Source organism: Pipistrellus hanaki (assembly GCF_964339955.1).
Source record: "Pipistrellus hanaki genome assembly, chromosome: 21".
In the NCBI taxonomy this organism is placed as follows: Eukaryota; Metazoa; Chordata; class Mammalia; order Chiroptera; family Vespertilionidae; genus Pipistrellus; species Pipistrellus hanaki.
Genome location: NC_140523.1, coordinates 539,401 through 559,287, shown reverse-complemented (window position 1 = coordinate 559,287; position 19,887 = coordinate 539,401). Strand labels below are relative to the sequence as shown.

Genomic DNA, 19,887 nt, shown 5'->3' with positions numbered 1-19,887 from the left:
ATGGAGCCCGCAACCTGGGTATGTGCCCTGACTGGGAATTGAATGTGACCTTCTTGTTCATGGGATGATGCCCAACCACTGGGCCACACTGCCCAGGCTATTATACCGTCTTGACTATTGTATTTGTTTGACAAACAGAAGTGACAGTAGGGTTAAGTGTACTCGGCATGTATAAAATGAAGAGGAAAGCTAGTCGGCCAGGTCTGTGACAACATATTCATCATGAAGATCACAGGGAACAAGGCAATACATTACAAAACAGGACAGTGTCAGGCATGCCCAGCTTCCATGAAAATAGGTAAAAATAGATTTCTTACCATTTCTCCTTTTTTTTGTCACCGACCCCATCTTGTTCTCAGACGCCTGTTGTCAGGATCGTTATTGTCTTGAGAAAACCTCGTTTGTGGGGACATGCTCTGCAGCGAGGCACATAAGACAGTGCTGACTTGACAAGTTTTCCATTAAATGAAAACTAGAAAGCGGCTGGAAGATAGCGGGAACGCTGGCGAGCTTTAGAAGTGACAGGAGAATGGCTTCTATGATTATTCGCCATATGAATTGGAAAACAAGGGATGCCAACGTGGGTGTATGTTTCTTGGGTGGTGATCAGGCAGGCCCACACTCGTTAGTCTCCCAGGTAGCATTTAGTCATTAGCTTAGATTAAGATTCCTGACAATCCGTTTGTAATCGCTCAAATTCTCAAAATATGGTAATGACTCGACCCGAGTTGATCATAGTCCTTTAAGCACTGGGATAGCCCTGGCCAGTGTGGCTCAGGTGGTTGGGCGTTGTCTCGTGGAACCTAAAGGTCGCTGGTTTGATTCTTGGTCAGGGCACATGCCCAGGTTTCCCGCTCAATCCCGGTAGAGGGCATGCAAGAGAGCCGATCAATATTTCTCTCTCTCTCTCCCTTCCTCTCTCTCTCAAAATGAGTAAACAATCTTTAAGGAAAAAAAATTTTTTTAAAGGAACTGTTACAGCCAGCTGGCGTGGCTTAGTGGTTGAGCGTCAACCTCTGAACCGGGAAGTCACTGTTCCATTCCTGGTCAGGGCACACGCCCGGGTTGTGGGCTCCATCCCCAGTGTAGAGTGTCTAGGAAGCAACCAGTTGATGTTTCTCTCTCACATCAATGTTTCTCTCTCTCGCCCCCTCCCTGCCACTCTCTCTAAAAATCAATGGCATATCCTTATAACTTTTATTATAGTGTATTGCTATAATTATACTTTATTAGTTATTTTTGTTTATCTCTCACTGTTCCTAATATATAAATTGAACTTAAATTTACCTGGATAGGTATGTATGAATAGGAAAAAAAAAAATACAGTATCTATAGGGTTTGGTAGTAGGTTTCAGCATCCATGGGGGTCTTGGAACATATCCCCTGTGGATAAGGGGGGCAGCTGCAAAGTCATTCTCTGTATCTTCCATTTTCAATCAAGGAAATGAGGCAAAGGGAATGCCCCCCCAGATGGTTAGATCCCCGGCTGAAGGACTGAGACACCCCACGGGCAGTGGAAGGCCTAATAAGGGGGAAGACTGATAAAATGGACCACAACTCCATTAGCAGCCCGTGTGTGTCAAACCCCCACCCCCGGAACTGGTGAGTGGGGACAAGCACTGTCTCCCTCCCCGTCCATCCCTATTACACTAAAAGCAGCCACAAATCAATAGGGCGGCATTAACGTCCCGCGGCGGCGTATGCAGCAGACTCTGGTCGAGTCACTGGGCACGTCGCTGAAGAGATACCAAAGGCAAGTCCCCGGAAAAGTGCTGGACTTAGAAGATGCAAATGAACAAAGCTCCTTTCTTTCTGTGTGTGTGTGTGTGTGTGTGGGAGGGGGGAAGACGGGGAAGGTCCCCCAAGCTAGTAAAGAGCCTCTTATATAGGCTCTCAGTGTGCGTGAGCGTGTAGGGGTGACCGCTCTCATACCCACGGGAGGGAATGAGGACAGTGCAACCTTTATGCCTGGCGACTCACGTGTCCTACTTCAAAGGGTCTAGAGACTAAAACCAGCGACGGCAATGAAACCTACATGTGGAGCTACTCACCTTGGCTTTGTTGTTAACCCTCACCCAACAGTATTTCCCCCTTGCTTTCAGAGAGTGGGCGGGAGGGACAGCGGGAGACAGACCTGTAGCGCGGTTCCATTTTGTTGTCCCTGCTGTCCTTTGTCAGCCCACCCAAGACTCAGAGTGGTTGGATTCCTGGCTCTTCGGGGAGGTGTTGGTCTCCAGGACCATTAAAGATAGGTCAGATCAGAGGTGGTTGTGCAGGGTTATTCTTCCACCTCCCTCCCTCTCTCCCTCTTCCATTCACTGTTCCATCCATCCACTCTCCATCCTTTAATCTACTTACTCATCCATCCATTCACCCACCCACCCATCTCTCTACCCACCTACCCATCCATCTACCCACCCACTCACCCATCCATTCACCTATTTATGCTTCTACTCATTTCTTCATACATCCACCCACCCACCCAATCTCCCCTCCATTCATCTGTCCGTTCATTCATCGTCCCATCCATCCATCCATCCTCCCTCTATCCACCCACCTACCGACTCACCCCATCCATTCACCCATCTTTCTACCCACCTACCCATCCATCTATCCACCCACTCACCCATCAACTCATCTATTTATTCTTCTACCCATTTCTTCATCCATCCACCTACCCACCCACCCAGTCACCCATGCATTCATCTGTCAGTTCATTCATCGATCCATCCTACCCACCTACCCTTCCATCCATCCACCCACCCAGTCACCTACCATTTGTGCATAAAGAACTGAGTGCCTGCTGTGTGCCTGGTCCTGTGTTTGGAGCTGGGGTTATATAGTGTGAGACAAAAAGGACCAGGTCTTGCCTGGTGAGCTTATGAGGCTGCCAGCAGTTCTGCTCACCCATGACTATATTTAAACTTTTCATTTGGCAAGCATCAGGGGTGACTGACAGCTCCATCTTTGTATTTTGTGGTTTCCAAATGTGACGCTGTTTCTTGACATTTTCATTCTACTAACTTTGATATGAGCTGGTGAATGGCAGCGCAGGAAAACCCCCACGTTATCAAACCTGTCAGTTCTGGGTGCTCTTTACAATATAGTGATGCATGTGGCACTGTGAGCATGAACTGAGGACACTGCCCATTTTATATCCTGTGTCCTAGCCATGCATATTTAAACAATTCAGAAAATTTACTTTTTCCTTTTGGTATGACAGTTTTCGAAAAATGGAAAAGTGGTGCTTTTAAAAATGGAAATACATATTTTTGAGTGTGTGAGAGAGTAGCTGTCCAAAAGCTTCCCATGAGAGAATTGATTAGGAATGCATAAGGCTAACCACAGGGCTGTTCTCAAATCAATTTCAGACTTCCAGTGATTCTAGGAACATCCCGGCCCAGTTTGTGCTTTGATCATTATTTTACCCCACGGACTCTTAAACATGTCTGTTTTCTCACTTGCCATTCCGTTTGAAAGGTAATTTGTATATTAAGTAAGGAGGTTAGGTGTGCATCACAGTATTCCTTCGCCAGAAAGGGCCAGGGAGCATCCTGCTCAGGTGGTGATGGATTTGTTCACCTCTGTGTCAGTTTTGCACGTTCAAGGTGAAGAGGTCTTAGAGAATGTCCTCAAAGCGAAATGCTAGCAGATAACGCAGCAGCCTGTATTTATTTTAGAAGGAGAAAGGTTGTTGAGCAAATTTCTCTAGGCTTTCTGTAGGTGAGATTTCTAAGCTCGTTCATATAAATGAGCAAACAATAGATGTCTTCAGAAAAATAACTAAATGCCTCTGCATTTCATTTCTGAAAAGAAAAAAAAAAAAAGAATGGACGTGCATAAGCCAAATGCAGAATATTATTAATAACAAGTAAGTCAAGGGATGAAAAGAGCTGGCTTAAACACTGCAGCAGTGAGCAATTAAAACAAGGAAATGTGAAGCTAAGTCTGAACGGTTGATACCAGTGTGGTTGCTCAAAACATCTGTGGTAGAAAACACAGCTACCTACAAAACCTGTAGGCATGTGTGTTATCGCTATTCATGTGTTGGATCTATAATTTCAAATAGGTGTTTAAAAATTGCATAGAAAAGAGATATATAATTTCCAAACGCCTCAAAAAGAGAAACAACAAAAACCAATGGAAAAGTTGACCAAAATAGCAAACACGGGAATAATAGGAACACAAAAGACAATAAAATACTGTAAATGAGCATGAACACAGCGGGGAACAACATCTGCTCTGTTAGCGCTGGAGGGACATTCAGGCGAAAGCCCTGAAGACGAGGGAAGCACTGCCGGTTAGTAAGTGCTGCTTCTGGACTTGGAGAGAGCTGGCGAGGAGTGTGTGGTAAGGTACAGCTTAGGTGCTCAGAGGGCCTCCGCCAGTGTTTTGATAAAATGCTGGGCTCCCTCAGCGGTACCCCTCACCCCCCCCATCTGCGTCATGCATAACTTAAACTTGCGGTCAACTCTGTGAAGAGATGTCTGTAAAGTGTGTTTGCTGTAACTTCCGAATCCGTGATCTCAGTCATTATCCTAAAATGTTCTAAATTGCTTCTTCTTCTTCTTCTTCCCGTTGGTAGCGTGCCGCATATTATTCCATTCTGATTTTTCCGCTGTGCAAAATGTAATTGCTTTTGTGGAGTATAGCTCTGTGGATGGTGTAATCAAATATTAAAAATAGAACTGCAGGGTTTTGCAGAAAATGCAATTAAAGAAGCTGTGGACGTGTGTGCCTCTTCACTCCTGTTCCTAACTTCTTTTCAGACTAGAGCTATTAGAGAAATCAGATCTTGATTTGAGGTGACTTATATGGAAAAATGTATTTGAATTATATTTGCAAGATAATATACACTACTCATATGTTACTCACATGAAAGTTCCCTTTTCTTTTTTAACTCATTATTGTGCATAGGCCTGGAGACTTAAAACTGCCTTCCTTCAGTATGGATTTTTTTTTTTTTAAAGTTTTAATTTCTTTTTAAAGAGACAGGAAGAGAGAGGGAGAGAGAGAGAGAGAAACATCAATGATGCGAGAGGATCATGGATCGGCTGCCTCCCAACTGGGGATCGAGCCTACAACCCGGGCATGTGCCCTGACAGGGAATCGAACCTGTGACCTTTCAGTGCATGGCATGACACCCAGCAACTGAGCTGCTGGGGCGGTCACTGCTGTCCAGGGCCATTGTTCAGAGGGGAATGAGCACAGTGTGGGTCTGGCTGGCCCTGAGAACAGGCCGGCTCCTGGAAAACCTCAGCCGGGGCCCTGTAAGGCACAGATTTTGGAGTCTGCATATGTACGTAGCATATGGTTTATAGCAGTGGGACAGTGGGCCTTTAGTCATAATCATTTGGAAATGGAGCAACCATTTGTCTACCAGACAGGTTCGCCTCCTGCTGTAATTGCACTGGGTTTAAAAGTTGATGCGGGTCTGTGAGTTCGAGGCATAATTAGACTCTGAGAGCTTTTCATTACACTTAATGTGATTTTAATGGAATTAATGTACTGTACCAACAAATACATTGTTTTTATTGCGCAAAGAGGACACTTCTAAAGGAGAGGATCAAAACGACTTGCAAAGGGTTTACGTAACTTGCTCCCCAGGCGGGCGCTACACCTGTCCACTTCCTGTTCCTTTCCCACGTGGGCTCCAGAGCCGCCCCCTTGAGGGGCTGGTTGGATTTCACTTTGAAACTTGTATTTATGTCTTTTTTTCAAAATAGGTGTGTGTTGTTTTTTTAAATGGATTTCAGAGAGGAAGGGAGAGGGAGAGAAACATCAATGATGAGAGAGAATCATGGGCCTGCTGCCTCCTGCACGCCCCCTACTGGGGATGGAGCCCATAACATGGGCATGTACTCTGACTGGGAATCGAACCGTGACCTCCTGGTTCTCAGTTTGATGCTCAGTCACTGAGCCACGCCAGCCAGCAGGGCTGCATTTTTGTCTTAAATCTGAAGCCCTCTCCTGCTTGGGCCTTGACTGCCTGGGTGACTCATCATGGAGATCTTGTGGGAAAACACTAGGACCTCCTTACAACGGGGCCTCTGGAACAGGGCCCTGAGGAAGGGGGAGCCACCTGCTCTCTTCCCTGTGCCTGTTGGGAGTTGGGGTGAGGGAGAGGGGATTGTCCCCAGGATTTGAGTGATCAGGAGGAGGGGTGCCAAGCGGAAGACTGGGTTGGGGAGAGGGAGTGCAGGTGCATTTTTGGACAGGAGCTGGGGAGGGAGACCTGGGGCTCTGTGCTGGAGCATAACGTGTGTGTGTGTGTGTGTGTGTGTGTGTGTGCACATGTCCTAGAAGTGATCCTTCAGGTTGCAGCTGTCCACACTGTTTCGATTGTGCGTTAAAGGTCCCGAAGCATCTCACCTTCCTGCGCCCTTTGTCTCTCCAGGTGCTGCTGTCAGGACTCATTGGTGTTGTCTCCTGGAAAAGGCCTCTCTCCCTGGTGGTAAGTCGCACCTGCTCTCCATCGTGGCCGGGGGACAGGGCTGAGGCCTGGGTGGTGTGAGCGCAGTCGGGGCGCCTGGCGCAGAGTGCTGGCTTTTTCACCCAAAGGGGAAAGCAGACCTCGCTGAGAGCGCCGGGAGTGATAACCAAGTGCATGTGGCTGCTCTGCTTCCGGGAGTGCGGTTCAGATGTTTGCCTGAGATGCTCAGGTGCCTTCCTCTCTCAGTTTGCTCCCTTCCGGCCCCTCCTACGAGGACATGCCGTGAACCAAGACGATCTAATAAGTGTAGATGCATTTTGTCTAGAGGCGGGGGGGGAGACACGGACACGCGCATGCATATAGGTATGCTCATGTATGACCACACAGATAGGATGTGTTGTAGCGGAGTGCAAGGACTGTCAGCTCTGTGTGTCTTTTGGAGACTGCACCTCTGTGAAGGGATGTTTATTGGAGTAGAAGAGTGAAGAAATGAGCATTGCTCATCCTGGCCCGTGTGGATGTCATCCCGTGCACCGAAAGGTCACCAGTTCGATTCCTGGTCAGAGCACATGCCTGGGTTATGGGCTGGATCCCCAGTAGGAGGCGTGCAAGAGGCAGCCTGTTGATGTTTCTCTCTCCCTCTCCTTCTCCCTCTAAAAATCAGTACATCCTTTTTTGTATACGTATGTAAGTGAATGGTTTCTCACGCTGCTTTGGGATGGTCCTGGGGAGACATGGAAAGAGGATGCTGGTTTCTCCATCTCTAAAGCACCCCAAGCGAATCTGTGTCTGTTGGTCTAGCGGCATGTTCTTCTCCGCATACACATGAATGTATGTATGTGCCCATGTCGGTGCTAGGACAGGAGGTTTTCCCGGTTCTGGTGGATAATGGAAAAGACGGCATGGCTTTTTTCTTTTTTTGCAGTAATGAATTATTTACATCTCTTCTTTAAGTGATTAGACTTGGAGATAATGACATGGACCGGCAGTAACGGAGATAGAAAGGAACATGGACCACCCAGCTAATGTGGCTCAGTGGTTGAGCATCGACCTTTGAACCAGGAGATCGCCAGTTCGATTCCCTGTCAGCTGCCTCCTGCACGCCCCCTACTTGGGATCCAGCTCACAACCCGGGCATGGGCCTTGACTGGGAATTGAACTGTGACCTCCTGGTTCCTAGGTGAATGCTCAACCACTGAGCCACACGGGCCGGGCTGCATCGTCCATTCTTGACAAGAACTGTCTTGTGTCCATGTTGGAAAGCCCTGCCTCCTCCTGAATGCCTCCCTTCTAATGGGCTTGCTTCGCCCTGGAGCCTTCACATTCTCCCCATAGAAAAAAGTCGTTAAGAAAAAAATAAAACCTCAGACGCTGAGGTAGCTCTCATATAAGAAAAGTAATAAACGAGGTGTCCCTCGATTGAAAATGCGTCTTCTTTCACTAAGAAGGCAATTACTGTTATAAAGATACAGCCTTGGAAAAATTATTATGGCTGAGAAAGTGTGTGCTGTGTCCGTCCGCGCCACAGTTAATTTTAAAAGTATTACCAAGCGTACAAATCATAAGGCTGAAATGCTGAACTATACTAATTTGAAAGTGAATTTAATATGCTGTTCTGAGGGGACTGTCTGTACTTACCTGGCTTTTAAAAAATTGTAACTTAGAGGCTATTAGTTACCAGATTTTCTTCCAAATGTCCAACCTCTCTTAATGAAGAGTATTACTCAAGGACCTTATCTCTCATCTCCGAATAGTTTCATGTGTTACCATAAGTAATGGTAATTTTGGAACATCCATATTTCACCCTGATTGTATGGGTATTAAATCAAATTGTTGCATTTTTATCAAAACACAACAATGCTGATTGGGAATGAAAAGAAGGCTCAAAGGATCAAATTTGTTTTGCTATGTTTGCTTTGATTCCCCGGAAGATAGAAAAAATGGATTGAAATTGATTTAAGAATAGTGATATGTAGGCAATATGATCTAAAGATGAAGAGAAATTTTTTTTTCTTATTTTTTTACGAAGATAATTTTTAAAAATCAGTTACACTATTTGCACGCTGACTTCAGGAGGGAGAAAGAAACGGTCTGCCTTTCGTATAATATATGTGATATTGTTAACAAAGGGGCTTTTAAAAAATATATTTTTTTTACTGATTTTAGAGAGGAAGGGAGAGGGGGAGAAAAACATCAATGATGAAAGAGAATCATTTATCGGCTGCCTCCTGGGGACCGAGCCTGAAACCCCGGGCATATGCCTTTACCAGAAATCAAACCGTGACCTTCTGGCTCATAGATTGACGCTCAGCCACTGAGCCAGGCTGGCCGGGCAATACATGCTCATTTAAATGTCATTCTCCTGCAAATTCTAAGTCGGCTGAACACAGGGCAAAACCTGGATGGGTTTCATCTAATGGGAACAAGGGAGAGAATTTAAATGCTTATGCCTCTTGGTTAATGGAATCTGAAAAGCTGTCAAATGACAAGGGATGGATAATATCGTGTGATAATAAACAAATGAACCAAATGATTGGCCTGGGGGAACAAAAAATGGAAAGAAAAAAGCCTAGGAAATACCCAAAGGCAAGTTAATAAGGAAAAAGGACTGAAACGTCCCGACAAATGAGATAATGACAGCGGCCCTCCGAGGGGAGCGTCGGGCGGGCTGGCAGAGCTGGGCAGGCAGCTGGCACGTCAGCATGAGCGGCAGCTGGGCTGTGGAGGATGAGTGGGAAGGACGGGCAGAATGATGAGTGAGTTAGTAAATCTGTCAGGTGATGAATGAGCCGACGGTCCCCATCGGACGGATGACAGAGAGGGGCCGGGCGGAAAGGCAGGCAGCGCAGACAGCGGGCGCAGAGAGCCTGCATACCCAGAACCGGGACTTGCAGATGAGGTCTCTCCAGTGGTTGCTGCAACACTGTCCCTGTCTGCCAAGGAGTCAACCAGTGAGAGCGGAAATAAGTGGGACAAAAGAACTATGTGTTTCTCTCTCTCCCTCTCTCTCTCCTCCCCCCTTTCTCTCTCAAACCAATTTAAAAAATTTAAATGCTCCCTGGCAGGTTTGGCTTAGTGGATAGAGCATTGGACTGCGGACTGAAGGGTCCCAAGTTCAATTCCAGTCAAAGGCATCTACCTGGGTTGCAGGCTTGATCCCCAGCCCCGATCAAGGCACATGTGGGAGGCAACCAATCAATATGTCTCTCTCACATCGATGTCTCCCTCCCCCTCTCCCTCTCCTGCTCACCCCCTCCCTCTCCCTCTCCCTCTCCCCCCTCTCCCGCTCCCCCCTCTCCCTCTCCCTCTCCCTCCCCCTCCCCCCGTCCTCCTCCCCTCCCTCTCCCCCTCCCTCCCACTCTCTAAAAATCAATGGGAAAAATATCCTCGTGAGGATTAACAACAACAAAAATTTTAAATGCAATTTATAAGCACCAAAAATCGAACCGTGACTTCCTGGTTCCTGGGTCTGCATTCAACCCCTGAGCCCGCGGGCCAGACTCCATCCGTGATCTGATAGCTCATTTGGTCTAAACATCCTGTGCTGCCGCAGAAGAGAGCAGGGCTGGCTGAGCTTCTTGTCCCAGATAGCTGGCTGGGGCTTTGCGGAGTGGTCTGGCTTGGGCCTCTCTCACCCCCCCCCCCCGCCCCCCCAGGTCCCTAGTGAGAAAACCTAGGAAAGCGAGAGTGGATACAATTTGGAAGACAGTGTAACAAATAGATGCTTTTGTTCTTTTTTTTTCCTTTATTTTTTTTTCCCCTGGGTCCCTGGCACAGAGTCTCTAAAACCATGCCAGTGTCCGGAATGCTGAGCGTGCCTTTTGTATGCTGATTGTGTCGGTGTGGAAAAACCCACACAATCTACTGTTTCCAGGCCTCTGCCACGGAGGATCGAGGGTCCGAGGAACAAGGCGGCTGTGCTCCTGGGCCCCAGCGTCTCCGTAACACGGGGGCAGGGCCTCCCGCACTGGCTCCGGAACAGCTGAGGAGTATGTGGGCAGAGGCAGAAGCAAGGTGTTCTTACTCTGCAGTTAAAAAAAAACAACAGGATCGGCATTTCTGGTGCCATGCACTTTGAGTTTGGCAGACGTTGGTTTCCACCTAATAATGACCAGTTGGCAGCTCAGGCCCTAAAACCAACCCATGGAAAACAGCCTGCCCTGGCCGGCGTGGCTCCGTGCCTGAGCATCGACCTAGGAACCCGGAGGTCACGGTTCGATTCCCAGGCAGGGCACAGGCCTGGGGCGTGAGCTCCATCCCCAGGAGGGGGCGTGCAGGAGGCGGCAGCCAATCCGTGTTTCTCTTTCATCCCTGATGTGTCTTATCTTTCTCCCCCTCCCTTCCTCTCTCTCTCTCTGAAAGTCAAGAAAACATATTAAAAAAATAAATGAGCCGTTTTCCACATGATGTGGCCGTAAATTCAGAAATCTCTCAATGCAGGCGATGCTAAAAGACACGAGCTACACAGTGTACGTTTAAAGGACTGTTTGTATTTGAGATCCACGCAACAGCACCCAAGAGAAAGGGGACTCAAGTCCAGACTTCAGTTTGCTGCTCTCTCGTGCTCAGACGCAGTGGTTCCCAGGGTTAAGGAGAAACCTGCCACCGGCCCTCCCCTCCACATCTGCCTGACTGCGATTTCTCCCCCTCTCCCCTTCCGGAGAGTTCCTGCGGCGATCACAGGCCTTCCCCTGAGGGTGCATTTCCACTCCTGTCTTCTCTGCTCCCTGCTGTTTCCCGATCATGTGTTAGCGGTGCCACCGTGAGGGTTTAATTCTCACGTTGTAATTGGATTCCTCGCTTCTGTCTCCAGTCTCTTGTGATGGGCATCTCTCCGATCATCGCCTCCAGCGCTGCCGGGACGGGGGGGGGGTGTATTGGTGTGAGGGTCCCCGGGTGCGTGAGGTGCTGGGGGAGTGCCCGTGTGCTTCCCTGTTGTCAGGCTCTGTTTCCGTGGTCCCGGTGGTCCCGTTTGTTTCCCTGCTTGCCCGGGGGGTGGCACGTTTGCCCATACTCCCTGCCGCGCGCTGTCGCGCTCACACGTGACGCTGTCTGTGGTGTGTGTCCCTGTCACTCCTCCCTGACGACCTTCAGCCAGCTTGCCATTCCCTGTTGGAGACGATGCCACCTGCCAGCCTTGTTCCACCAATTTCCCCCCCACCCCCCACCCCAGCAAAGCACGGGAGTCCAGGCAGCCTGGGCCCTTGCGAAGGCCCTGCACTTTGCCTTTGAGTTTTGTCTAAGTAAACTAAATATAACTTACGGCCCCGCCAGCGTGGCTCAGGGGTTGAGCATGGACCTATGAACCAGGAGGTCATGGTTTGATTCCTGGCCAGGGCACATACCCAGGTTGCAGGCTCGGTCCCTAGTAGGGGACGTGCAGGAGGCAGCGATCAGTGATTCTCTCTCATCATGGATGCTTCTATTCCTCTCTCCCCCTCCTTTCCTCTCTGAAATCAACAAAAATCTATTTTAAAAATAATAGGATCAGCATTTAAATGGCAGCTGTTCACATTTTCATTCCACCTGACCAGGTAATCACCCTGTATTTTCTGTATAAAAGAAGTCCTACATGGTTTGAATAGAGACACACATTGGGAATGCAATGTCCCATTTAGTGACTGCTTTGAACAGTTGGGTTCTTGGTAAATGAACTTAAAAATAAAAAGAGGCTGGCAAATTTTTTTCTGTAGGTCCTAGATCCCCTGATATAACTTGCTCTTGTGGGAAAAAAAAATATGAGTCAAGTATAAAAAATGGGCTCAGTGTGATCAGTTTTTTTAGAAATGTGCTGAATTCTGAGTTAATTAAAACCAAGACGTCACGTGATATTCCGAACGTGTTATATTTAGCTTTTTCCTTAAGAAGGTGGTACCTCTTCTCTGTAAATGTAACTCTCTTGGTTTCTTAAATCTGCCAGCCACCCAGGATCATGGCTGTCCTTTAAGACGCAGGGGAGCAGGCTTGCACCTTGGTCCGTATTTGCGGAATCCAGCACGTTCCATTCCTGCCCTCCGTCCCCAGGGCTGCCCGCCCGGTCTTGAAGGTCTGCCTGGTCACCCTGACTCCGGCTTCCTGCCCTCGCAGGGGAGGGTTTTTTTTTCTTCTATATTACATTTACTACGTCTATGCGCCATTTTGAGTTAGATTTTGCATATGATGTATTGTGTACCTTGAGGTTGATACCTTGAATTTTTCCAGCGCCACTTAAAAATATATATTTTTATTGATTTCAGAGAGGAAGGGAGAGTGATAGAGAGCTAGAAACATCAATGATGAGAGAGAATCATGCATCGGCACACCCCCTACTGGGGATGGAGCCCACAACCCGGGCATGTGTCCTTGACTGGAATCAAATGTGGGACCCTTACGGCTGCAGGCCGATGCTGTATCCCCTGAGCCAAAGCAGCACCATTTTTTTTGAAAAGATCATCTTTCTCTTTGGCCAGTGTTGCTAAGTGGTTAGAGGATCAGCACACAGACTGAAGGGTCTTGGGCTCAATTCCCAATCAAAGGCACCTACCTACCTCAGTTGCAGGTTCAATTCCCAGCCTCAGTCGGAGAGCGTGTGGGCAGCAATCAATCGATGTGTCTCTCTCCCTCTCCCTCTCCCTCCCACACTCTCTAAAGGCAGTAAAAACGTATCCACAAGCGATGATTAAGAAAATAGACATATGCAGTTCAGACACACTGAAGGAAAAAATGAGAATTCTCCTGGAAGCTGGTAAAGCCAAAGCCCATTGAATAGCCAGACTCCTTTCTATTAGATTCTCAAACGAATGAGAAGTTAATGAAGAGCTCTCACAGTCGCCTTGGAATGGGCATATTTATAACCTCCTGCTTGCCAGAAATAAGTCCACCTCATTTTCCCTGCCAACCATTTCAGCGCCATCGCAGAGAACGACTGGCGGGGAGGGAGGCGGTTGGTGGGGGCGGGTTGGTGCAAATAGAGCTTTTCTCACCAGAAAGACAGGTTCTGGAATATTTGAGCCGTTTGTGAGCGTTGTCAGTTCTGGAACATTCTACCTTGGATTGCTCCCTGTTTTTATGTTTATTTGCTTACATATCGGTTATTCTCCAAGTAATTACACAGCGTTGGTTCCAAATGGCACAGTGGGAGAGAGAGCATCGGCTTGGGATGGCGCCTGTCCGCTCAGCATCTCGAGTTGGTGCAGGAGCTGAAGATGGCCCCTTGCCTTCCACTCCTTTGATAGATTCGCTTTTTTTTTTCCACCAGAGGATATTGTTTCCATTGGTTTTTAATTTTTTTTTTTTTTTTTTTTTAGAATATGTTCTTATTGATTTTAGAGAGGGAGAGGGAGAAACATCAACAACGAGAGAGAATAATCAGCTGCCTTTGCATGCCCTGCAATGGGAATCGAGCCCGCATGTACCAGGAATTGAACCATGACCCCCCTGGTTCATGGGTTGACACTCAACCACTGAGCCACACAGGCCTGGCTTGTTAGGGTTTTTGACAGTCACGGATTGACAGTGAATTTTCTCTTAGGATCTTCCTTTCTGTTGTGAGATGGTTGTGGGAGAGATGGCCTTTATCCCGTTAATATGGTGCATTGCCTCCATTGACCTTGAATGTTCAGCCAACTTGCTCTCCCAGATTCAACTCACCTTTCTCGTGCTGCGTCTCGGTTTGGTTTGTCTGTGCCTCAGGATTTTTTATTGCATCCTCGTTTGGAAATTGTCCTTGTTAAAGTTAGGTCTTCTTCATAATAAAAGGGGGAATCATCCCTTTTATTCTTTCCTGCAGGCATTAATTGAGGCCAGAGTTACTTCTTTAAATGCTCAGTAGCCCCAGCCCGGTGGCTTAGTGGTTGAGCATCGACCCTAACCAGGAATCGAACCTGCAACCTTGGCGTATCGAGATGGTGCTCTTAACCAACTGATCCACCGGGCCAGGGCTGAGTTTCGCTCTCTCTGAAATGGTTTCTTTGCTTGTTCTCTGTCAGATGTTTTGTTTCCTCCCCAGCTTGTACCATTTACATCCTCAGCCTCCTGCTTCTGCCCTAGTATGCTGATTCTTCCCTCGTGGCTTTTATTTCATGGACTTTCGGTCGTGCATTGTGTGACACAGCTTCCCGCCGAGCCTCCAAAAATAGTATTTGCTTTTCAGCAGGGCCCGTGCTCTGTGAACACTTTAAATGAAGAGGAAAGAGGCATGCTTCTGCTCTGGAAGAATTTTGTTGTGCTGTCCTCCCCTCCTTCTGCTGTCATGTTTGTGTCATGCGCTCTATTTATGCCTCCTCCCTCAGTTCCGCTCCATAGTAGCCATCTGTTCTGGAATCTGGCTGTCTCCGTCCTTCAAACCACGGCACTTCTTAGGAGGCACGTGGGGGGTTTGCTGCGCCTGGTGAACCAAAAGGTCACGGGTTCGATTCCTGGTCAGGGCACGTGCCCGAGTTTCTTTTAAAAATGAACTTCAAGCCGAATCCGGTTTGGCTCAGTGGATAGAGCGTCAGTCTGGGGACTGAAGGGTCCCGGGTTCGATTCCGGTCAAGGGCATGTACCTTCGTTGCGGGCACATCCCCTGTAGGGGGTGTTCAGGAGGCAGCTGGTCGGTGTTTCTCATCTTTTCCAGATCTCTATCTCTCTCCCTTCCTCTCTGTAAAAAAATCAATAAAATATATATATTGTATATTTTTTTAATGAACTTCAATGTTTATTTTCTTGCTTCAGGAGATGAAAGAAAAGTATATTTCCGTCAATTTTAACATCAGAGGTACAGCCTGCCATAGCAGTTACCCACATGCAAATTTTCAGGAAATTCAGTGTGATCTGAATATGACATTTGTGGCTTTTTTGTTCAGCACGGGAAGTAATAAAGACAAATTGATAAAAAATGAAAAGAAAAACATTTTCAAATACTTTGTTAATGACCTGGATACTTTTATTACTAGACCCAATAGAAAAAAATTAAAAATTATCTGAGGCAAACATTAAACCAGCTAAGAGTTCCAATGTATGGAACAGAGAAATGCCAACTACCCCTCCCTATTTCCATGGCTCTCACTAATCACTTGCTTATTTCATCTCCTTGACTGCAATGCCTGCCCAGGGGCTCTCATCTTTACTGTCTACTGGGTTCTCCTCTGTGTTCCCTGGTGTTTCTGGCAGAGAGAGCCACATCAATTGTATGGGAGGCAACCAATTGATGTGGCTCTCTCACATCTGTTTGTCTCTCTCTCCTCTCTGCCCCTCCCTTCTACTCTCTTAAAAAAAAAAAAAAATCAATGGCCGAAGCCAGTTTGGCTCAGTGGTAGAGCGTCGGTCTGCGGACTGAAAGGTCCCAGGTTCGATTCCAGTCAGGGGCATGTACGTTGGCTGCGGGCACATCCCTGGTGGGGGGTGTGCAAGAGGCAGCTGGTCGATGTTTTTCTCTCATTGACGTTTCTGGCTCTCTCTCTCTCTCTCTCTCTCTCTCTCTCTCTCTCTCTCTCTCTCTCCCTTCCTCTCTGTAAAAAAATCAATAAAATATATTTTTTTTAAAAATCAATGGAAAAAATACCTCCAGTGAGGATTAACCAAAAACAAACACAAAACCCTGTTATCTTTTCTCACCCGTTTGAGTAGGACAACCTGCTGCCTGGGTAAAGATGCCATTGATGGACACTGGTGATTTTCACAGTCGCAGCGGGCAGCTTAACCTGCCGTGCCAATTGGTAATTTAAGTGAACAACTTAGCAAGAAAAAAAAACACACACACAAAAAAAAAATCCCCGCTGAAATATCAGCTCAGTTGTTGGCAGTGGCTTTCATCTTATTTCCCATTTCTCTGTCTCTGGGTTGCTGAGTACTTAACTCGGGGTACAGCTGATCTGTCTGGGGGAGTTTTTCCAAGAATTCTCAGCTGCAGGAGGTTTCTTTGGCACTTGAGACCTAACTTTAATTTGCAAGGACACAGAAGCAGGTGGACTTTCTCATTGTGAAAACAAAATGAACGCCTCGATGATGTATTTGCTTTTCTTAGTAGGCTTCCGTCAGCAGGATTGATGCTGGAGGGTGTTTCGTTAGATCTTGTGTGGCACGAAAAGTCATTACTCAGAGTTTACCCGGTTTCAGCTGGCAAACATGCATCAGAACAGGGAACATCATTTTGCGTTTAATATTGCAGTTCTAGCACCATTATCAGATTGCATTTTCATGCTGAATTACAAACAAAAATTTTACGCCACTAACACCTAATGATATTTGTAATATTAATAATGATGGTGTTTTGATGCTATTCTCCCAATAATGTGTTTTGAAATTGCTTTCCTTTGAATATATTTGCACTAAAGAGGAACTGAGTTTGATTTGGTTCTTTAAAGAGTTTACCCATTTCCTGGGTAGCTTTTTTAAAAAAAACATACAAACCAACAGGTAAATTCACCCAGCTGGTGTGGCTCAGTGGTTGAGCGTGGATCTATGAACCAGGAGGTCAGGGTTCTGTTCCCCGTCAGGGCACATGCCCAGATTGTGGGCTCAGTCCCTAATAGGGAGGGTACAGGAGGCAGTTTCTTCTTTGCAAGCCAATAAATAGAAAAGGAGCACATTTGCTAAGATCCATAGAAGTAATGGCGGAAGATTACAGATAGACCGAGTTAATGAAATGGCTCCTGGTGGCTATTAGAGTTGCACATTTAAATATATATACACAGAGTGTACACACCATAGACCGAGAGATGATACCCTGGGATCTCTGTTCTTTCTCATCAAACCCTCAGGCTGATATAGAAAGAATTTAAATTTAAGAGATTCACATTATCCCAATTCTTGATTAGTGATGCCCAAAATTAAATGGTAATCTCTTGAGAGTGCGCGTTTGTTTGTAGCGCGCTTCTTACTCATTTCTGCTAAGATTGTGGTTGTTTACGTGACCAGGGGCTTTCCAAAGATGAACTTGCTTGCCCAAGCAAAAACACTTCATAGAAACGAAACGTGCTTTATGGGGTGGTGTGGTCGTCGTTGTCTAACTGGTGGAGTTTGATGCAAAAATATCAATGCTGGCACAGTGCAAGGATGAGACAAGCCCGCCCTGACCACGCCTTCCTTTTTAACAGACTCTCAGGGGCCCTGGAGAAGGTGACAAGTGGGAAATGGTTAGGAGGCCTTAAGCTCCAGCAAGGGGATGGGTGGCGAAGGCAAAGCAAACGGGAGGATTTGTTAATCCTCACGGGAGGATATTTTTCCCAATGATTTTTAGAGATGGGGCGGGGGAGATGTGAGAGCGCGACATGGATTGGTTGCCTCCCGCACGGACCCCACTGGGTGCAGGGAGTAAACCTGCGACCCCAGGTATTTTCCCTTTGACGGGGAATCACACCCGCGAACCTCAGGGGCGCCGGCAGATGCGCTAACTACTGACCCACACTGGTCAGGGCTATTGGTTTCCTTTTTAGAGAAAGGGGCAGGGAAAAGAGAGAAATATCGATGAGAGAGAACATCGACTGGCTGCCTCCTGCACACCCCTCACCAGGGGTCGAGCCCGCAGCCCAGGATTGTGCCCTGATCGGGAATCGAACCCGCGACCTCTTGCTTCTCGGGACAAGGCTCAACCACGGGCTTGACACCGACTTTCGGTATCGCTGTCCCGGGCCAGAACCGAGCCGCACACTCGCTGAGGAGCTGGGGCTCCGGGGCGCCCCTTGCAGGGCTTGGTAAGGACGACCCTTCCCGTCCTGACCAGTCACCAGCGCGGCAACCCGCACGCCCGCCGCCGGCTCAGGACTCACGCATTGCGTCGCTTTTGTGACGCAACGGGCGCGGCCTCCACCGACGCACGGCGCAGTGTCTGTGACGCAATACGCACGCCCCCGGCCCCGCCCAGATGCCCGGCGCGCCGACTTACCCACAATTCCCACTGCGCGCGCGGCTCTCCCGTCCGCCTCCCGCAGCCCCCGCACCGCCGAGTTCCCGCCGGAGCGGGCTCCCGCCGCCGGGGCCATGCTGCCGAGGCCGCGGAGCCGGGGCCGCCCCAGCTCCCAGGCCGACAGGGACTGGGGCCGCGGCGGAGACGGCCGGGCGCCGAGAAGCGCCGCCGCCGAGGAGGCCCCGAGCACCTCCCGCGGGGGCGGCGGCTCGCAGGACCCCCGCCGCTCCTCGTCGCAGGGCGGCCGCCGGCCCGACGCCCCCCTGGCCGCGGGGCCGCGGTCCCAGAAGCAGCTGGAGCTGAAGGTGGCCGAGCTGGTGCAGTTCCTGCTGATCAAAGACCAGAAGAAGATCCCCATCAAGCGCACCGACATCGTGAAGCACGTCCTGGGCGACTACAAGGACATATTCCCCGACCTCCTGCGCCGCGCCGCCGAGCGCCTGCAGTACGTGTTCGGGTACCGGCTGGTGGAACTGGAGCCCAAGAGCAACACCTACATCCTCATCAACAGCCTGGAGCCCGTGGAGGAGGACGCCGAGCTGCGGGGCGACCAGGGCACGCCCACCACCGGCCTGCTCATGATCGTCCTGGGGCTCATCTTCATGAAGGGCAACACCGTCAAGGAGACGGAGGTCTGGGACTTCCTGCGTCGCCTCGGGGTGTACCCCGCCAAGAAGCATCTGATCTTCGGCGACCCGAAGAAGCTCATCACCGAGGACTTCGTGCGGCAGCGCTACCTGGAGTACCGGCGGATCCCGCACACGGACCCCGTGGACTATGAGCTGCAGTGGGGCCCGCGAACCCGCCTGGAAACCAGCAAGATGAAGGTCCTCAAGTTTGTGGCCAAAGTCCACAATCAGGACCCCAAGGACTGGCCGGCCCAGTACTGCGAGGCCCTGGCGGAGGAGGAGGACAGGGCCCGACCGCAGACCAGCGCCCCATCGCAGACCAGCGGGGCGTCCCAGACCAGCGCCCGATCTCAGACCAGAGCCCCATCCCAGACCAGCGCCCGGCCTCAGACCAGCGCCCCAGCCCCCTCCTCTTGAAGCCATAGGTTCCGGGGGACGCCTGGGGGCGAGGGTCAAAGGCACAGGCCTGAGGGGTGTCAGTGGGGCAGGGGACATATTTCTGTAAAGCTGAAATGTGTGTAGCTGTAGGATGTGTTTGCAAACTTTTGTTATTTTACTATTATAAAGTATTTGGTTTCAAGTTTTCATTTATAAAAATATGAGGAGAGGATTTATTTTGTTTTAGTGCCTGTATTTTGTGTGTGTGTGTGTGTGTGTGTGTATAAATTTGGCTAGCTTTATAAAAGTAATTGGAAAACTTTGTACTGATTGGAACAAAGAACATCAGTCATTTGTATTGGTGCCAAGTCAGTATAAGTGGCTGTTATATGGCCTCCAAACTGCCCCAGTTTGTAAGGAAAAATAAAAGCCTTTATAAATTAAAAGTAGAATTGCCTATATCCTCTTTTTTGCCTCAGCACAGCTCTTTTATGTTTTCTGCGTATAAGAAAATTGTATTTTCTCGGCAACTTTTTTACATTCATGATTATTATTTAGCTCTGTAGCTAACCATTTAGCTT

General features: G+C 48.5%; 2 protein-coding genes across 2 annotated transcripts in view; both read left to right on the top strand.

Moving 5' to 3' along the window:
• The window catches only part of ENTREP2 (endosomal transmembrane epsin interactor 2), a 41,481-nt gene that overhangs the window by 7,874 nt on the left and 13,720 nt on the right, over positions 1-19,887 (top strand). Inside the window, exon 2 of the mRNA XM_084869210.1 lies at positions 6,398-6,454. Within this exon, the coding sequence (XP_084725336.1) occupies positions 6,398-6,454 (57 nt within the window). The remainder of the gene's footprint in view (positions 1-6,397; positions 6,455-19,887) is intronic.
• NSMCE3 (NSE3 homolog, SMC5-SMC6 complex component) lies at positions 18,261-19,752 on the top strand. The gene has a single exon (XM_084868990.1). The coding sequence runs from the start codon at positions 18,374-18,376 to the stop codon at positions 19,343-19,345; it is 972 nt and encodes a 323-aa protein (XP_084725116.1). The 5' UTR covers positions 18,261-18,373; the 3' UTR covers positions 19,346-19,752.

Coding starts and splice junctions, on each gene's coding strand:
- NSMCE3 (XM_084868990.1), top strand. CDS start 18,374: ATGCTGCCGAGGCCGCGGAGCCGGGGCCGCCCCAGCTCCCAGGCCGAC.